The sequence below is a fragment of the Grampus griseus genome (assembly GCF_964374135.1).
Source record: "Grampus griseus genome assembly, chromosome: 8".
In the NCBI taxonomy this organism is placed as follows: Eukaryota; Metazoa; Chordata; class Mammalia; order Artiodactyla; family Delphinidae; genus Grampus; species Grampus griseus.
In genome coordinates, this window is record NC_139002.1 from 83,951,028 (window position 1) to 83,971,211 (window position 20,184).

The 20,184-nt window shown below is 35.4% G+C and overlaps 1 protein-coding gene across 3 annotated transcripts in view; it reads right to left on the bottom strand.

Moving 5' to 3' along the window:
* The window catches only part of IMMP1L (inner mitochondrial membrane peptidase subunit 1), a 74,313-nt gene that overhangs the window by 11,655 nt on the left and 42,474 nt on the right, over positions 1-20,184 (bottom strand). For all 3 annotated transcript variants that reach the window (XM_082659866.1, XM_082659867.1, XM_082659868.1), the window contains 3 exons: positions 15,293-15,426; positions 13,669-13,757; positions 9,732-9,858 (listed from right to left, as the gene is read on the bottom strand). In XM_082659866.1, the coding sequence (XP_082515992.1) occupies positions 9,732-9,858; positions 13,669-13,757; positions 15,293-15,397 (321 nt within the window). In that variant the 5' untranslated portion in view covers positions 15,398-15,426. The remainder of the gene's footprint in view (positions 1-9,731; positions 9,859-13,668; positions 13,758-15,292; positions 15,427-20,184) is intronic.

The following is a 20,184-nucleotide window of genomic DNA, read 5'->3' on the forward strand; positions in this document are numbered from 1 at the left end:
CTTGGGTCAGTTTTAAGCCTTTCAATTCCATTTCTTCCAACATCCAATCCTGTCTAGATATCCCCTTAATCTTTCTGCAAACTTTGTACTGCTTTCCATTCTTCATGTTATTATCTCAATTATGTCTTACAGCCTATTGATTAACTGGTCTCCCTGCCTCTGGCCTCTCCTACTCCAACCATCCTCTACTATTCTATACTAAATATCAGGGTGATCTTTTAAAAGCTAAGTATGATAATCTTACTCCCAGGAATTCCCTGGGGGTCCAGTGGTTAGGACTCCCCATTTCCACTGCAGGGGGCACAACGCGTGATGTGGACGGACACACACACACACACACACACACACACACACACACACACACACACACACACACACACACACACACACACAGTTACTCCCCTGCTTGAGACTTACAAGGAACTGAGCCCTAATCACCTTTTCATTTTTATCTCTGTTCACTACCCACCCCTCCCCACTATATGTCCCAGACATAGGAACTTACTTTTGGCAGCTACCCAAAGCACAGTGCTGCACCCTCACTTTTAGATCTTCTGCATATGCTGCATTGGCTAGCTCCCACTTAGCCTTGAGAACTTCAACTCAGGTTTTACCTCCCCATTCTGTAGTAATCCTATTCACCCCAGTCTAGATAAGTATCCTCTATTACAGCATTTTGTAATTCCTTGTCCAGTCCCCCAACTGTACTACAAACTCCTGAAGCTATACTGTCCAACATGGTCGCCACTAGTAACATATATGACTATTCAATCTTACAAATTATATAAAACTAAAAATTCAGTTCCTCAGACACACTAGCCACGCTTCCTGTGCTCAACAGCCACATGAACCTAGTGGCTACCATACTGGACAGGGCAGATATAGACTATTCCATTTTTGCAGAAAGTTCTATTGGACAGCCTGCAGGCAGGGACTTGATCTACTTTAACATGGTGGTGGCCCTCAGGTAAGTATTCAGTAATATCTGGAATTAATGGGATTAATGAATGCATGAATAAATAATAGGAAAGTTGTGAAGTTATTGTCTGGCAAATTTGCCCACCCTATAACCTCCTGAAGGCTTTTTAAGTTTTCTCTCCCTCCCCCCAAGTCCAGCGGTTTCCACTGTTCCTGGGACACAGTCTCATTCAGGAAGATGCCTGATGCTGGGATTGGTTTGGGGTTAGGTGCATTTGCAGTTACGGTCAGAAGTGCATATCATTCTATGTCCCCAGACCTACTCTGACTTTCTTTACATAGGGAAGTCAGGTCAAATTTCAAGTCTCTTCAGATGACAGGAGGTTTTTCTAATCCTTCCTGATTTAGAGATTCATACACACAATGTACAGGGAGTAGATCAGAATCTTAAGTTGCATCTTAGAATTTTAAATTACTCACCCTATAGTTTTAGGTGCTTTATCTCCCTTCCCTGTTGGCTCTGTATGTCTGTGTAGTAGACAGGCAAGCACTAGCTATGACAAACTAAACGATTCCTAAATATTCTTAAAATAGTTATGAAAATTCCAACCCAGGAGGAAGCACTCTCGCATATCTAGGTTAGCAGTATAATGGCTTGTAATGTCAATATTTTTCGGCTATTTTACTATCTTCAACTGTTTTATAATATGCATACTTGCTTTTAAATCTGTAATTTCTCTTTTCCTTTCTTATTTAAGGTAGAAAATAGTTTACTAGAATGAGAATGCTTTTATAGACTAAGATTAAGTGGGTCACAGAAATCTGTAGAATTTTGATTGCCCAAAGTGGTAATAGAAGAACTTCATTTAGTTGCTTATTTCAGAAGACATTTGAACATATTCCACTTAGTCCAGCAGACCACTGTATCAGGTTAGGAAGCCACAGGACACTTGGAACACATTCTCTTTACAACCGACCATCAGAGTGGGAGTCTGCCTCAGATGCTTACACTGAACAGCAGCATTACAATTTCAGTCTTAGTAATTTTTCCCAATTACTTTTTTTATAAATCTATTTATTTATGTTGGCTGCGTTGCGTATTTGTTGCTGCGTGCGGGCTTTCTCTAGTTGCAGCGAGCAGGGTCTACTCTTCATTGTGGCTTCTCTTGTTGTGGAGCATGGGCTCTAGGTGCGCGGGCTTCAATAGTTGTGGCATGTGGGCTCAGTAGCTGTGGCTCGCGGGCTCTAGAACACAGGCTCAGTAGTTGTGGCGCACAGGCTTAGTTGCTCCGCAGCATGTGGGATCTTCCCAGACCAGGCCTCGAACCCACGTCCCCTGCACTGGCAGGCGGATTCTTAACTACTGCACCACCTACTTTTAAGCAACCTAAAAGTATAGAGGTCTCATATAACTTGCAGATAAAACTATACGTAATATGGCATTTTACTGAATTGCATAAATGCCTCCCCAGAATCCCACCCATGGCACTGACTTTCCAACTTTGAGTGGTTAAAATATTTTCAGGTGAGCAAAACATGTTAGTTTCAGGAAGAGTTACTACCCTTTCAGTAGAAATGTTGATTTCATAAATACATATACATACTCAAACATATATTAAGATAAAATACATTTCTACAAAATAATATTTTATAAACTACATATTTTTGTTAAACTAAGACCAAATTATTCTGAAAATGTTCAGGGAACACATCAGAAAATGCTTAAGTAGTGGGAGCCTCAAAGATGATTCTTTAGTGTTAACATCAGAAGAAAAACAGCTCAGAATTGTAAACACTAAGTCAAATTTATCTTCAGAATTGTTAGCTATAGGATGAAAAAGTCACGTCATCTCCGCAGTCAACTTCACTTTAGCAAAAGAGTAAACATATTTCCTGTGCATGAGCTGCAATCAAGGCATTAGCAGTGTGCCGTGACTGATCACCCTGGGAGCCGTTGCTGAGAAATGGATGTGAAGCACAGGTTTTTATCACTATAGTCTGCAAAAAGCAAGTCCCTTGTTTAGATATCCTAGTTGTAATAAGTGACATTATTAGGTAGTTCTTCTATTTAAATGACATAAGGATTTAGTGTATCAGCAGCTTATAATAAACAAACCCTTTCAATCTGATGATTCCTTTCCCTACAGAGAAGTACTTTTTCTGTTTATAATACAAGTGGTAATAGAAGACCATATGGTTGTGACTTTTAGCTAAAGTAAATGACATTTAAACAAACAGAAAAACAGCATTAGGATATTCAAGGATTTGAACTATAACGTAAATACACAGTACACGTTGGGGGCTATCAGTGTTTATAAAGTGACCATTTTCTAATGTTTCCCAATTAGTGAGATTGTTTTTCAGTTGGCCAATCAGTTTTGTTTAAATATTTTTCAATACACAGTAAAACAGATTTATTACTAGCATATTATCCCATTTCCAAGTTCTCCTTTTAAGAACACTATACCACCAGGGCATCCTGAGAACATTTAATCAGTTCTTTCTGAAATGTGAAAATGTCTCTATTTCTTACATTTCTGCCAATAACAATAATGATGTTGTTATTAACATACTCTACAATTCAAAAAGAAAAATGTAAGAAATACTACATTTCTTATACACCTACCATCACTCTACTGTGGTAACAGACTAGCATTTGATGAACATTTCACCTTTTGTGTATGATTCTGGAATCTGTGGTATCAATAACCGAAAAGCTTTATATAACTGGATATTTTGATAGGTCAAATATAAAAGCAAAAACATAATTTTTCTAATAAGCACAGATACATTTCCTTTAACAATAGCAAAAGATGCTACGCTTTAACTACAGGAAAATACTGAAATCTCCATAATATTTCTGTTAACATGCTCATCTTCAACAAGGTGGCTGCTATGGCTGAGAAACTAAAATTCAATAAACAGAGTTTTAATTATTTGAAAGATTTAGAAAAAAAGATCCTTCGTTTTATAATAACCACTGGCAAGCAGAAGTTTACACTTAAAGGAACAGTTTACCAGCTTCAGATAACAACTTATCCATCCTTAATCTGCCAACCAATAAAAGAATCAAAAGAACAAAATACCTGTAGAGTTGTTACATATGTCCAAAGGCACATCATTTCTACTGAAATGTAGAAAACTCTCATTACCACACAAACTAATTAGTAGGTACTGCATGTTGCAAGGGCGACTTAGCCTTCATAGTAACAAAACCACCACACCATTTCTAGGGAACCAAATCTTCCCTCAAAATGAGAACAAGGTAAGTCCAGGGTACCTCAATTCCACCAGTCCTTCAGAAGATTTAGATGAGACCAAGTTCAGAGTACTCCAAACTAATTATTCAAAGCCAGGTAAATGTTTAATCTGCTTTAATAAAAGGGCTGAAAACTATCATTCAGTCCAAATAGAAGTCACTTGGGGAAAGAAACGTTTAATCAGCACAATGCTATGCTGGTACAAAGTAACAGGGGCATTCCAATATTTTCTATAACATTTACCTGCAGTTATGGAAAATGGTCAAGTAGCCCTACCATGGAAGAAAGATCTTTCAAGTCTTCTATGAAGACTAGAATAAACACAGATTGGCCAGTTCAGCATTAGCATACAGTGTGGTGAGCTACAGGAACATCTATATTACTGAAAAATAGAACATCATGCACTTTACTCCAGAGCGAGTTTGCAGTAGAAACTAGAAGAAACTGAGTAGAATAGAAACTAAAATAAAACACTGTCAGACTCTAGTCATATATCCATTTGTCCACCCTTTAAGTATTTTTAAAGTATCTACTAGATGCCAAATAAAAGTTTAGGTGTTGAGGAATCAGCAGAGATCAAAACAAATCTCTGCCATTAAGAACCTTACATTGTAGAGCAAGGGTCAGCAAACTTTTTCTGTAAAAGGCCAGATAGTAAATAGCTAAGCTTTGCAGACCATAGAGTCTCTGTTACAATGACTCAACTCTGCTGTTTTACTGAAAGCAGTCACAGACAATATGTAAATAAATGAGTGTGGCCATGTTCCAATGAAACTTTAATTACAAGAACAGGCAGCAGGAAGAGTGTAGGGTCTAGTAGGCCATCAAAAGGACCATGGCTTTAATTATGAGATGGGAGGCCACTGAGCTCTTTGGGTAGAAGAGTAACATTATTTTTATGAAAAAGCATCATTATTAAAAAGGTTCATTTCAGTTACTGTGTGAAGAGTAGTCAGTAGAGGGGTAAGGAGGCAAGAAGATGGGAAAGGTATAAGCTCAGAGAGAAGTTCAGAAGTTACTGCAAGAAAACAAGAGTGAGATGAATTTGACTTGTACCAGGATGGTAGCAGTGATGGGGGCAAGATGTCGTCTAATTCTGATTATATTTACAAGATACAATCTTGTAAACATGATTTGCTAGTGGATTGGATGGGAGGGTGAAAGAGGAAGAGAGGCAAGGATGACTCCAAGGTTTATGACCTGAGTGAGCAGAAGAATGGAGGCACCTTTACCATGATTGGGAAATACATGTGGGACAAGCCAGTTTTGGAAGGAAAATCAGTTTAGTTTTGGACATATTAAGTTCAAGGTGAACATTATATACTAAGGTGGAGATATTAAACAGACTATCAGATATATGATTCTGGAGTTCAGGAAAGAAGCTGTGGTTGATATAAATTTAGGTCTTGAGTTAGATAGTATTTAAAACCATGAGACAGGAAGAGGTCACCTTAAGTGCACGTATATAAACAAAAGAAGTTTAAAATACAAACCCTGAGTTACTCCAATATTTGGAGGAACCAACAAAGGACACTCAGAAGAAGCAGAAAGAGAGGAAGAAAACCTAAAGAGAGTGGTATCCCCAAAAATAAGTGAAACCAGGCTTTAAGAACAACTACTTCAAATACTAAGAATAGGTCAAGTAAAACGAGGACCGAAAGCTGACCACTGGATCGACAACAGAGAAGTCATCAGTGACTCTTAACAAGAACCTTTTCAATAAAGTGCTGGGGACCAAAGTCTAAGTGGAATGAGTTCAAAAGAGAATATAAAGTTCAGAGTCGAGTCAGTAAGTATGCACGACTCTTTCCTATAGGAGGATGTGGTGCCAAAGGAGTTTGTTTGTTTAGATGGGAGATTTTATAGCATGTTTGTTTGCTAATAGGAACTTACTGTATTCCAAAATGACTAACTATATACCACAGTTACATTATGGATTAAAATCACAGCCCTGAACTATCACACAATGTTATCCTGAGAAAGATTATAAAGTGTTATAGTTTCTTGATTAGCTTTATAAGAAAATTTTACTGTATTTCCTGAGTCCTGGCCCTATATTCCCTAGGGGAATGGAGACTACGTTAAATCGCCTGCTGTGCAGATCAACAGGAGAATGCCTATTCATTTAATGTACTTCCTACCTGCTAAATGCTTCTTCCAACTAAATTATTTTTGGCAAATTAGTGGCTTCTAGCAGCAAACTGAGGAATTCCTATAGTATAGAAAGGCAAGTTATTCAAGATGTTTGAGCTGAGTACAATTTGTTTCTTTTGAGAGTCACAAATTAAGCTCATTTCCTAGTAGCCAATGCTCAGCCCATAACCCAAGGGAAAAAATTACTGGCCTCAATACCATGAAAATAAGCAAAACCCACTGCAATAGGACCTTGATAGGGACTGCTTCGTTTCCAAATGCTTAATGCAAAAAATAAATCACCTTTCGTAAGTGATGCTTGCCACATGAACTTTTAGAACTCTGGAATGAATAAAATGGTTTCACATCACTTAACCAATGATCTGTTTATATTCTTGTTTGCCAACTTACAAACAATGCTATTTCTTTCATATGCTAAACTCTATGTTCTAGGTGCCAAATGACAATTTTGGTGTTTTGCTTTCTGAAGCACCTACTTAGGAGAATAAATGTTTTTTGCCTGAAATTCAAAACACGTTTAATATATATCATCCTTATTATGCATCTCAATCAAGATCTGAATAGTAATGTCTTCATAACCTATAAACAACAATGATTTTTCTGAAAGGATGCACAGATAAGGGGAAGAAACCCCTTTCATAGCATGCAGCACCAGTGTGCTTCTGAGATAGCTGGAAAAGGGAACACTCTGGAGGGGCAGAATGCAAACAGTTTGGATATCTCTTCAGTGCTCCAAACTTGGATGAATTTTTGTTATAAGTCACCTTGATTAATGGAACACATTTGCTAAAGTGGTTCTGTAATAGCTACACAATTCTTATGGCTTAAAAAACGCAGCCTAGTAAAACTGGTGGAGCCAGGAAGCCTTCAAAAATCACTGGCTTGTCTTTCAGAACTAATACTGGCCCTGATTAGAAACAGTTGCCTTTCTTTTTAAAAATAATAAAGACAAATACATTTTAAGGGAAATACAATTTATGAGATGGGAGTAGAAATAATAATAGTAAGTAGAGGATATTTTGGGATGAAAAGTAGTGGCATGGTAAAGAATATAGATTCTGGACAGAGCCAGGCTACCTGTGTTTGAATTCCAACTGTTTCTCTTACTGTTTGAAATTGGACAATTTATTTAACCTCCCTGTTGTTCAGCTTTCCCATCTGTCAAATGCTACTACCACCTTCACTGGGTTACTGTTTTGATGATTAAATAAATTAACCCTTGGAAAGAGTTTCAACAGTGTCAGGTACAGAGTAAGTACACAGTTAAGTGCTGGCCAATATTATTACAATTGTTTGTACACTTATAAACATGCAAACCAAAGTGAATGGAATACACCTGGAACAAAATGGCAGTGTCCCCTAATTTATCCTCTCAACAAACATAAAAATTCGATGAATGTCTTCTTTAAATAGAATATTCAAAAAATGTACGTCTTATAGTCCTCTGGTTATTTTCTCTGATTACTTAGCAGAGATTTTATCTAAATCTTTTCATCCTAATATTCCTCCTCTAATAATTTTAAAAGAAAACAACAGCAGTGTACACACTGTACACAGATAGTAGATGCTATCATTTATATATTTTGTTATTCTTTCTGTTGATAAAACTATTTCTGGTCTGAAGTATATGCTTGTTGCTAAAGCAACTTAGAAGTGACTAGAATGCCTCAAGAAATGAAAATAGTCATGTGAAGGTGAAACCATTACGTAAATAAGTGACATTTTTGAAAAATAAAAGGATAAGTATCCATGATGAAGGCCACAGAAAAATAGGTTACCTGATACCACATTCTCAACTTTAACATTATCACCATCAGCTACGGATTCCTAGGATGTTTAGCACTGTAGTAATAAACATCAAAAGTGTAATAAACATTTGCACAGCTGAACCATAGTCTATTAAGAACGGTAAATAAATAACAGATTATTTAATAGTCTACTGATCAAACTTATAGGGCAATCAGAGGCTACTGTAGGTCAAAATAAATTTACAACAATGAAGACCATTTAACTCTTAATTATATGTTTACACTGGGGATGAAGATAAAGTTACTTAACAGATGTAACAGCTCTATTAATAATCTGACAGTGACACAGAAAATTTAAACAAAAATAGAAAATTAAATTATAATTAAAGTGAGAAGAGTATATGCTGAGTAAACAGAAGGCTGCCCTCCCCTGCCACAAGCTGTCTCAGCAGCCATGTGACTGGTGAAAGGGGCTCACACGTTACATTTGCTCTTCACTCTTCCGTTCTACTGCTCTTGCTCTTCTTCCTAACTGAGTTGGCAAGTTGACTACACCAAAATATCTATCCTAAACATTTAAATAGGATTTTAAAAAACTAAACTACAAGACTGTGTTTGGTTTTACCAGATTTTCCACTAACAAGTCAGTGGAGAAACCATCTAAGCCAGAATTCCAGACTGCATTTACTTGTCATGTCTCCTTTGTCTCCTCCAGTCTATGACAATTCCTGACTTTCCTTTTTTTAAAGACCTTGACATTTTTGAAGAGTATTGGTCAATTATGTGACAGAATGACCCTCAGTTAGGGTTTGTCTGATGTTTTCTCATGAGGCTATACCTTCTTTTAACAAGAGTACCACAAAGGTGATGTGCCCTTCTCAGTCCTTGAATTCAGGGGTCACATTATGTTGACGTCTTGTTACAGGTAAAGTTAACCTTGATCACTCAGTTAAGGTGGTGTTTGCCAGGTTTCTCCTCTACGAAGCTACTGTTTTTCCCTTTGTAAAAATTTCTTGGGAAAGATACTTTTTTTTTCTTCCCCGTACGCGGGCCTCTCACTGTTGTGGCCTCTCCCGTTGCGGAGCACAGGCTCCGGACGCGCAGGCTCAGCGGCCATGGCTCACGGGCCCAGCCGCTCCGTGGCATGTGGGATCTTCCCGGACCAGGGCACGAACCCGTGTCCCCTGCATCGGCAGGCGGACTCCCAACCACTGCGCCACCAGGGAAGCCCGGGAAAGATACTTTGAGACTATGCAAATACACTATTTTTCCTCAAACGTCTGCCCATTATTTTGACATTCATTGGTGAATCTTGCCTGCAACAACTAATACTGAGATGTTTATACAGGGTTTTAAAAGAAAATAAAAGAAAATAATTTTAAATTTTAAAAGAAATTAAAGAAAAGAAATTAAATTTTAAAAGAAAATAAAAGAAATAAAATATAAATATTTTATAAATATAAAAAGAAATAAAATATATAAACTATAATGGCCATGTTGTTCTTGATACAAACATACTTAAATTCTAATGAATGCATTATTCTAACTTATATTCAAAATATGAATAAAAGTTATAATCATTTGTCAGTGTGTTCAGTTAATGTTAATCAACTATGATACCAATGAATAACATAATTGAAATGTTACTTACATAACTATGGCTTTTAAAGAAAACTGATGGACTATTGCTGAGAATTTTGTCTCCTTCCAAACCAATTACTCTTTTACAAATATTTGATTTTGGATCACTTGGGCTTTTTGCAATCACAATGTCACCTCTGAGGGGAAAAAGTCAAAGAAATGTCAGTGTTATTATTAGCATAAACACATGCATGGCACTGCTACAATACTTTTATAAAGCAACTTAAACAAAGCCACACCTTTTATCCTCTGACATACTGACCCTCCCATACATTTACCAGCTTTGAGAACCTTTGTGACTAACTTTATGGGTCAGAATCTAACAATGAGAGTGATGGAAAAGCTATTAGAAGATTCTAAAATTTCTGATAATTCCATGAGAATTATCTTCTTGCACCATACCCACTCAGTGTTACTTCTGTGTCCAAATTTTAGAACCAAAACTATGAAAAAACAATTCCGTGTAAATACCACCAAATTAACCAAGCAAATTTGACTGCCCAGCAGTAGCACTGATTGACTCTAGAGCACATAAAAAGGTAGAAACATCATCTGTGTTTCCCTAGAGCTTAAAGAACTGAGGAATTGCAGCATATAAATTATACAACCTGGATAGTTTACAGTACAGTCAAAAAAGACATATATTTGAGAAAAAATATCAGAAGACTCAGCCAAATAAAATGCTAAAAGCTGTCCAAACATATATTACAAAAAATAAACTGGCAAATCAAACATATAGAACCAATATGGATATGATTACATATGGAAGACAGGATTCATGGAAGAAATAACAATCTACATGTACTAGAAGACTAAGAAGATATTGAAAATTGGAAAGGAAGAAGGAGATAAAAAAATATGACTAATGCCTCAACCACAGAGAATACAATGCTCTTTCTGCATGAAATGAGCAATAAGTGAATTCTGTTGCTCACAATCGAAAGGATTTAATATATTTACTTATTATCTGTACCAGGTTCAGGAAATAATTTGATGTTGCTTGTAATAAAAGATGCATATATCAAAACAATATCAAAAGTCACAAAAATAAAAGGAAGATGATGGTTAAATCAGAAACCTAGTTATTGCTATATATAAGTATTACTATGAGTTCAAAACTTTTGTAGTCAGGTCAAAAAATAAATTATGATTAATTACATGGCAATCATTACCTAATAAAATAAAGTTTAGTTTGGGAGGTATGACAAAATTTTCCTTAACAACTAAGTTAAAGAGGAATATACAAGAAGGATACTTATGTAAGGAAAGTAAAGATACCATCTTCATCAGAACTTTACAGAAAATACAGCAACAGTATTCAGAACAGTCATTTCTTGAGGTTATTCTTGATAAGAGTTTAATGCTATTAAAACACTAAATTCTATAAGTTGGAGTGCAATATAAGGCTTACACTTGTTTGAAAATGTTATAAAGTATCTCTTTCCAACCAACTGGAACCATGTCAATGGAACTGTTCAGATGAGTAAGTTTGCAAATATTGTAACCTATGTAACATACTAACAAAGTTGATTTTGGCTAGCTTTGGGGAAAGAAATGTTTTCCATGGGAGTTTTATTCATCTTGTTTTTTTTGTTTGTTTGTTTTTTGCGGTACGCGGGCCTCTCACTGTTGTGGCCTCTCCCGTTGCGGAGCACAGGTTCCGGACGCGCAGGCTCAGCGGCCATGGCCCACGGGCCCAGCCGCTCTGCGGCATGTGGGATCTTCCCGGACCGGGGCACGAACCCGTGTCCCCTGCATCAGCAGGCCGACTCTCAACCACTGCACCACCAGGGAAGCCCTCGGCTTAAGTGTTTTGACAAAATAATCAATATGATCCTCAAAACAAACTCTGCACTTGAATGGCAACGTAAAAATCATAATTCAGTCAAGGTGTTTTAATAGAAAGCGTCATTACTGTATACTGTATTTCTGGTGGTCTAACCAGATATTATAGGCACAGAGCTTAAATCAAAATATATAGCCTTGGACTCTCAACTCTTTCAAATAGGATTTTAAAAGAAACTTAATAGAACTAAGACTGAAATTTTCCTGTATCATTTATAAATATCCTTATTATCCCCTCCTAGATTGTAAGCTTTTGAAAACAAGGGTTAGTATTTTGCTAAGCCTAACATTCTCTATCAGGTACAGCACATCTTATAAGTGAGGTGCTCATTAACTATTTGTTGAAAGAATAAGTAGTAATAAGAGACTATGGTTGTCTCAAGTATGAGTGTTCGGTCCACTGGACTGAAAAATCTATGTCCTTTAGATACCAGATATGCATACTTTCATTTTCCCTAAATGAATGGCTACTCTACCTTTAGAAACAGCTAGCAAGAGGATCTCTTGCCAGGGGTCAGAGATTCCCCTGAAATCTCAAGAGTTCTGTGCTACAGATAAAAGAAAAAAATACTCAGGACAGTAATGTTTTTAAAGTAGGAGTTACCAACTGACTACCTTGGCTGTAAAAGTTACTTTGGTATGTCTCCTATAAATGCCAAAGTTTGAACTGTCCTTCCACCTAATGGGCCCCCTGAAGGAGCAGAATACAAAATAAAACCTCTAAAGAATCTTAATTTACTAAATATAGTTATTTGTATTACCATCTGAATGCAAAGAGTATCTATCCAAAAAAAAAAAAAAGACAATATTGAGCTGTTCATTCAAACACTATTTAGCCAATGAGTCCAGCTCCTTGTTAAGGATGCTCAAGGACTATGAGAGTGAAATCATGTGATTAGCATGGAAAACAGAAGCTTGTCTTCATGTTGCAGCGAAGCTAGGTCTCCAGTTAATCCAAAGACTGTAATAAGTTATTTTGATACAAGTTAAAAAGAAAAGGAAGCTAGAACATAACCTGTTATATAAGTTTTATTTTATAACCTCATATCTATCAATTAGGTATTATCTTGAAGTTGTTACGGATAAAAGATCTGAGGAATTACCCACAGACCATGCTAGACCATACAGCTTGAGCAAGAGAGAGTTTCTATTTACAGAATCTAAGATAGTAGAAGAACGAGTAAACACAAAGAACAGTTTTACACTATTCTTGGTGATTTTTCAGTAATGTAAAGTAGACTATTAAAAAGGACAATAATGAAAGAGGAATGCCTAAACCTACTTATGTTATAAGCTAAATACCAGCTCAAGTGAGTAAAATTTGTATTTTATGAAGATGAAATGTGATACAGATCTATTTTTTCAGAATTATGAAAAACTAATGGACCCCAAATTTTAGGGAATCAAAGGGGTGTCCTTTAGAAAATACACTAAATTACTAATACTTCACATCCATTCAGAAGGAATAATAATCAGGGAGTTAAGTAGAATGAACAGTATCTCAAGGATTGGAAACACCACTTAGACTAGGATTTTAAAAGATGTAGTGGCAAACAATATTTCCCAAGGAGTTTTTTAACTTAATATAATTAATCAGGAGACTTATAATAGATAAGATTCCTGGCTCCCAGCTATATACAGTGCTATAGTCTAAAAATCACCAACTGCTCATCATAGACTATAGAGAATAAGACAGTCATCAACAGAAATGCAGGATTATTTTAAAAATTAAAAAATCAAATCACTGATTTGGATATGTAATGTAATGTAACCTAAGTCCCTGGTTCTTTATTCAAAACATAAAGACAAACCCACCCCCCAACCCCCACCGCAAAAGAAAAGTAAAGAAGGCTTCTTGAATGCACATTATAAAAGGGACTGCTATCTACTTTGCACAATGATACAAGGAACTGCATGTTTAAAGAAACTATTAAAATTTCTCAAACTGAGAGAAAAAATTTGAGCCAAAATTTCATCCAGTTGGTCATTAATTTGGTTATTTACAAAAGTTTTTAAAGCTAAAGTTAAGAAACTGCAGAAAAGACACAATATGTGTATGTGTGTTTTCACCATCAGTTTAATATACCTGTGGCAGAATTTACCTTTGGATACCATAAAAATGTCGACTAAGATTTTCTGCAAAAACAATATCTGAATTTTGAATTGTAGGCTCCATTGATGGTCCAGAACACTGAAAGAAAGGCAATGTTAAAATTTAAGTTGAAAACCTTTTAAAATATAAATCATCTGAGCAGGCTTAAAAGAAAGAAAATCAAGCAAATGTTCTTCAAGCTTGGAGGATGATTCATAATAAGCTGGAAGCTCCAAGATAAGTTCAACTCTACAGAGTAGCCAGCAAGTCTGGAAAAACAGGCAAAATATATTTAAAATGGTTTGTTAATATTATATTATAATAGAGAAATAAAATAACATTATCTATGTTTCCAAATTTTGGCCATCTCGTAAAATTTAAGCATCATGAGGGCAGGGACTTTGTCTCTCATGTTCCCAATTGTGTAACCAAGGTCAAGAACAGTGCTTGGCATAAGGTTGATACTCAATATATACTTGTTGAATGAATAAATTAATGATTTTTTTTTCTTGCTACTGTCAGCTATCATCCAGTGCCCATGACAGTTATTTACCAAGTGGTATCATACTATTCTCAATGAGTTGATGCCTTTCCTTTTCTTCCAAGAGAACAGCTTACTCATTTGATGGGGCTGCAACTTATATTTTCTACTGAAAAATATTGGCATAATGAGATGTACTTTAAAGATTTTCATATTAGTAGGTAAAACAATTATCTTCATATATATCTCAAAACTGTAATAAATGATCATTGCAACTTGAAAAATCTAAACACAACAGTCTCCATTCACTCCACTTACATGTAAATAAAACTTTTTACTCAAAACTTCCTACTTGGGCAGAAAAAACAAAGACCACAATGCAAGTTTTTTGCTAACTCTGTAGCCTACTGGAAATACCAATGTAAATTTAAAAAAATCAAAGAGGGGAGTTTCAGTTAAATATATTTATTTGCATTACTCCAGCTCAGCTTGAGATTATATGACTGTGACTATCTTAGGGTAAACCTGATAAAAATAGCAACACCAACAGCAAAACTTACTGACTGAACAATCAATCAATTTATTCTTTCATTTATATGACAAAAGGTTAGTATTGTCATGGTTGATAGATTTATGATGCAATATTAAGAAAATGCATTGGTAGGAGGACAGCCTTAACATTTTAGTGTTGACACAAGGCAGAATAATCATTTATTTTCAGGACAGTTACTGATACTCTTCACAGTGGTTAAAAGTAGGGGTTTTGAAAATCAGAGAAATCTGTGCTGAAATTCCAAGTCTACTTGGAATTGTGGGACCTGCAGAAAGTTACTTAAGCTTTCTGAGCCTCGGTTTCCTTATGTGTATAATAGATTTCTAGTAAGTATCTCACAGAGTGTAAAAGATTAAATGAGTTAATAAATGTAAAACATCAAACACATCCTAGAACACAGTAAGTAGCATTCAATAAATGGTAAAAACTAGTATTATTAGATTAATAGGGCCTTTGTGCCCCTGCAAGAAACAATGCAGGACCATATTTAAAGTTACAGTTCTTATATTTTATATCAGTGCCAATTCAAACACTCTCTTCCTTCAATTAAAAAAAAAACACATATTTTAAATGATTATTTTCTTGAATGTAAAAACTTACCATGACAACACCACCAACGTATTCAAAAGCACAATGAGCTATACAGCCATACTGAATAGTATAGCCAACAAGCCGAAAGGTTTTTCCCAGAACACCACGAAGCATAGTTCTATGTAGACTCTGCCACCATTGGCCTGATGGTAAATTTCAAAAAGTTTCATGATCAATACTATTTAAAAACACTTAAGAAATAGCTCTATTGTAAAATATTTTACAATCACCCAGAGTGTATTAAATGCCTAATATGGTTTGATGCAGAAAATCAAGAGTTTATTTTCATTTTTGCCGAAGGTTTATTAAAATGGCACATTATAGCCACTTAATATTGTGATCTTCTAAACAGAGATTATATTCAAATATCACTGGGTTTATATATGAATTAGATAACTAGTAGACTCTGAACTTGTCTCTCTCCTTTCATGCCTTGGTTATTTCTTGGTATTAAGGCAGATGTCTAAGAAATGATATTAACTCTTTCAAATACTAATAATAGTTTTTCATAGTGTTGCCTGCTATAGTACATCAGTTCTCGTCATAACATAATGTAGGAATAAAGGGGAAAGCACTAGAATAGGTGTATGAAAACGCAAGTTTTAAACTGCTTCCTTTATTAATTTGCATGATCTTCAATGAATCACTTAACCTCTCTGGGCCTTAATAAAATGGAAATAACAGTATCTCACAGAATGGTTCTGAGAATCAAATTCAATAACATGTCAAAGTGGCTTTGTAAATTACAAAGTTACATTCAGTTTTCAGTTATTAACTATTGATATAACAATGAACACATGAATATTATGAAACAGCACAAAGAAACATGTATTTTTAGAAAGCTATATACCTTAACATACTGATATTACTCATTTAAAACAGTCCTAGTATTTGTCCCTTCCTTTCCATTTACCTGATAAAACTATGTTTCAAGCATTTCTCAACTAACAGCCTAATGCTTAGGCCAAGACTCCTATGCACTGTTCTCAGATTAAATTTACTAAAACACATCAACAATAATAATATGTAACATTTGCTCAATGCTTGGATATGTCAGGTTTTACAAATTAATCTCTGTGAGATAGACAGTATTACCATTATCATTTTATAGATAAGACAAAGGAACCTAAGAGTAGTAAACTTGCATGCTAAACATCACAAAATCTGAAAATGATACTCAAGAACTTAACCATTATGTTACAGTGACTTCCATATTACTCCCTTGCTCCCATAACCTCAATGGCTCTCTATCAGATCAAGTACAGATTACTCATTTTCAGAATCTTTGACAGATGGTTCCCATTCCATCCTCAGATTCCAACCTGATCTTCCCTGATGCTCCTACATGAATGAACTACTCCATCATACTGGTCCAGTTTACTTAGGGTATACTGCCCAACCAACACTTATGTATGCCAATACCCATGCCTGGAATATACCCATCATGATACCCATCATGTATCTAATTTTTAACTCTTCTCCAAATGCTCTCAACAGGCAAGTTTTTCCTTCTCCTCTGGGTTCCTATGGTTCCTTATGTTCATTTTGTAATGATTAAGAACACTGTTTCTAAAGCTGATCTTGTCTTGAGCAGGTATCCTGGCTCCACCATATTTTAGCTGTGTGGTCTTAGGAGGTTATTTTACCTCTGTAAACCTCAAGTGCCTTTCCCTGTAAAATGGCCTTAGTATCAGTACCTATCTCAGAGAGTTAGTGAGGATTACATGTAATCAGATATACAGTCTGTGTAGCAGAATATATCAATAAATTCTAGTTACTATATCATTCACTTGGCAATCAGCATGTGCTGTATAACCTCATAACATTAGTTGCATTTTCAAGTGTCTAAGTTTCTCCCTAACTTATGTTTAAATAAAATAATAGAATTTTTTTTTTTTTGGCTGCACCACATGGCTTGCAGGATCTTAGTTCCCCAACCAGGGATTGAACCCAGGCCCTCGGCAGTGCAAGTGCGGAGTTGTAACCACTGGACTGCCAGGGAATTCCCAATAATAGAATTTTAGAGCCCACAGCATAGAACTATGTCCTTTATTAGTGTTTTATTACTTATTAGTGTTTATTCATCTATTAAACATTTATTATGTCTTCTCCGGCAGCACCCCAAGAAATGTTACTTATGCTTTGTGTCACTCACCTACCTTAAGCATACACTGATTATAATACTTACCACACTGTATTATTCATATATTTTCCCTTATTACATACTATATTTGCTTATATGTCTGTGGGCAGTGACTGTGCAGTATTCATCTTTGGGTCCTTAGGGCCTACCAAAGAATGCTTGCCTGACTGAATTAATGAATAAATATTGAACCCAAATCTCCTATAATTTCAACATCTTTAGTATGATAAAAATGGTTATAAGGTTCAAAATGATTATCAGAAGACCACTAAGATTTTTGGTTAATGGGGAGACATGTTAATGTCATACTCATTGAAAAAAGAAAAAAACTGTCAGTAACATATTAAAAAGTGTTCTCATTAAATCTTTTAAGTAATATGAAATATCCCATCTTAGGAATCTGGCTTACAGTAATAACTGATGCACTTTAAAAAATACTGATATTTAGAATTTCATAAATAAGAAGTGATATTTAAAAACACTTCATAACTGAGGTTCAATTAATTCAGAAAAGACTGAAGAGGAGTAACAATAATAGAACATTATTTGTAAAGTTAATTAGGTTGTGTAAACACTACTTTGCTCCCACTATAAAACTAGGGAAAAAAGTAGGGGTTAAGTCCGAAAGCTTAGCTTTGAAAATGTGATCTATGAAAACAAATCCTAAAAAGTAGTGTAATGAATATTACATTTAAAAACTAAAATAGAAATGAGCTTACCTCATGTTAGAGAGGGGATATATTATCAAACAAGAAGAAACACGTGGCACTCAGCAAGAAGATATTGTTAACACAGATAAAAGGTGAAATTTAGAGGGGAAATTAATAGCAATCTACCAAAATTTAAATAATTTGGATTATGCAATAGATTATGCATTTGGCTAAAAAACATACTAAAAAAATACAAAGATGCTATAACAATACAATGGTTCTGATTCACTGAGAGGCCCTGTAATTAACTCCCATTCAGAAGTAATTGGGGCCATAAAGCCTTTTTTTATTACTCAGTAAATGCTCGATCCCAAATACAATGTTTGTGATGAAACTGTCTCATAAAATAATAAAACAGATGAGTGATCAGAAAAAAGAAGTTAACAGACATTGTTTCTTCCCTAGAGATATTAGCAACAGAATGGTGTCTGAAGTGTCTGAAACTATTTTGGATCTTAATCTCCTAGATGAAAAGAGTGATGGAGCTATTTATGGAGGACTCTGAGGATCAAGACTACTTGGTCTTATATTTAAAAGTGCAATGAGGAGCACTGTTGAGAAATACTGAAATTGAGAATAAGACCTGATGAATTTTTTTTTAAGAGAAATCTCAGAGTAGAAAGTAACATTCATATAAGACATAAATAAACCACATACACTGCTAGCACTCCGTAGATCTACTAGCAAAAGGGATTAAATAACACAGAGGTTTCAAACCTCTGGTTTACATAGTGATTTCAAGGGGTCCATGACTCTATATATGCATACATTTGCCAGATATCTTGTTTGTCCCTTTGGACTCACTCTCTACCTTTCTCCATACTGCTCTCTGCACTTGGAAAACTGACCTATATGAACTACATCAAGGCACTTCAGTCAAGCTTCGACTTCCAGCAGGAAGTCAGAGGAAGGAACGGTTATGTATTTTCCTGGCTCCCTCCCTCTAGAGTCTTCTCAGGCTGGCTATGTCTTTGGACGAAAGGTCATTGTCTCCAAAGGCAGAGGAGCCACTTTGAGGGGTTTCCTATTGGCCAAATTTGAGATTTAAAAAAAATAATAACAGTAATAAATAATATATTAGAATAAAAATGAAATCTACTGAGGACATTTTTTTAAATAGAAGTATGTGTTGGGGACAAGGAAAGTTCTTTATCCAAAAAATGGCAGCTAATATATATATATAGAGAGAGAGGGAATAATGAAATTATTACCAATGTAATAATTCATTCAGGCAAGGGCCATTAATAGATGTTTAAAATTACTGGATGATGTTCTTGGATTAGAAGAATTAACATTATTAAAATGGCCATACTACCCAAAGCAATTTACAGATTTAATGTTATCCCTATCAAATTACCCATGACATTTTTCAAAGAACTAGAACAAATAATGCTAAAATTTATATGGAACCACAAAAGACCCAGAACTGCCAAAGCAATCCTGAGGAAAAAGAACAAAGCTGGAGACATAACCCTCCCAGACTTCAGACAATACTACAAAGCTACAGTAATCAAAACAGCATGGTATTGGCACAAAAACAGACATACAGGTCAATGAAATAGAGAGCCCAGAAATAAGCCCACACACCTACGGTCAATTAATCTTCAACAAAGGAGGCAAGAATATACAATGGAAAAAAGACAGTCTCTTCAATAAGTGGTATTGGGAAAACTGGACAGCTACATGTAAAAGAATGAAATTAGAACATTCTCTAACACCATACACAAAAACAAACTCAAAATGGATTAAAGACCTAAATGTAAGACCAGATACTATAAAACTCCTAGAGGAAAACATAGGCAGAACACTCTTTGACATAAATTGCAGCAACAATTTTTGAATCTGTCTCCTAGAGTAATGGAAATGAAAGCAAAAATAAACAAATGGGACCTAATGAAACTTGAAGCTTTTGCACAGCAAAGAAAACCATAAACAAAATGAAAAGACAACCTACAGAATGGGAGAAATTATTTGCAAACGATGTGACCAACAGGGCTTAATTTCCAAAATATACAAACAGATCATACAGCTCAATATAGAAAACAAAC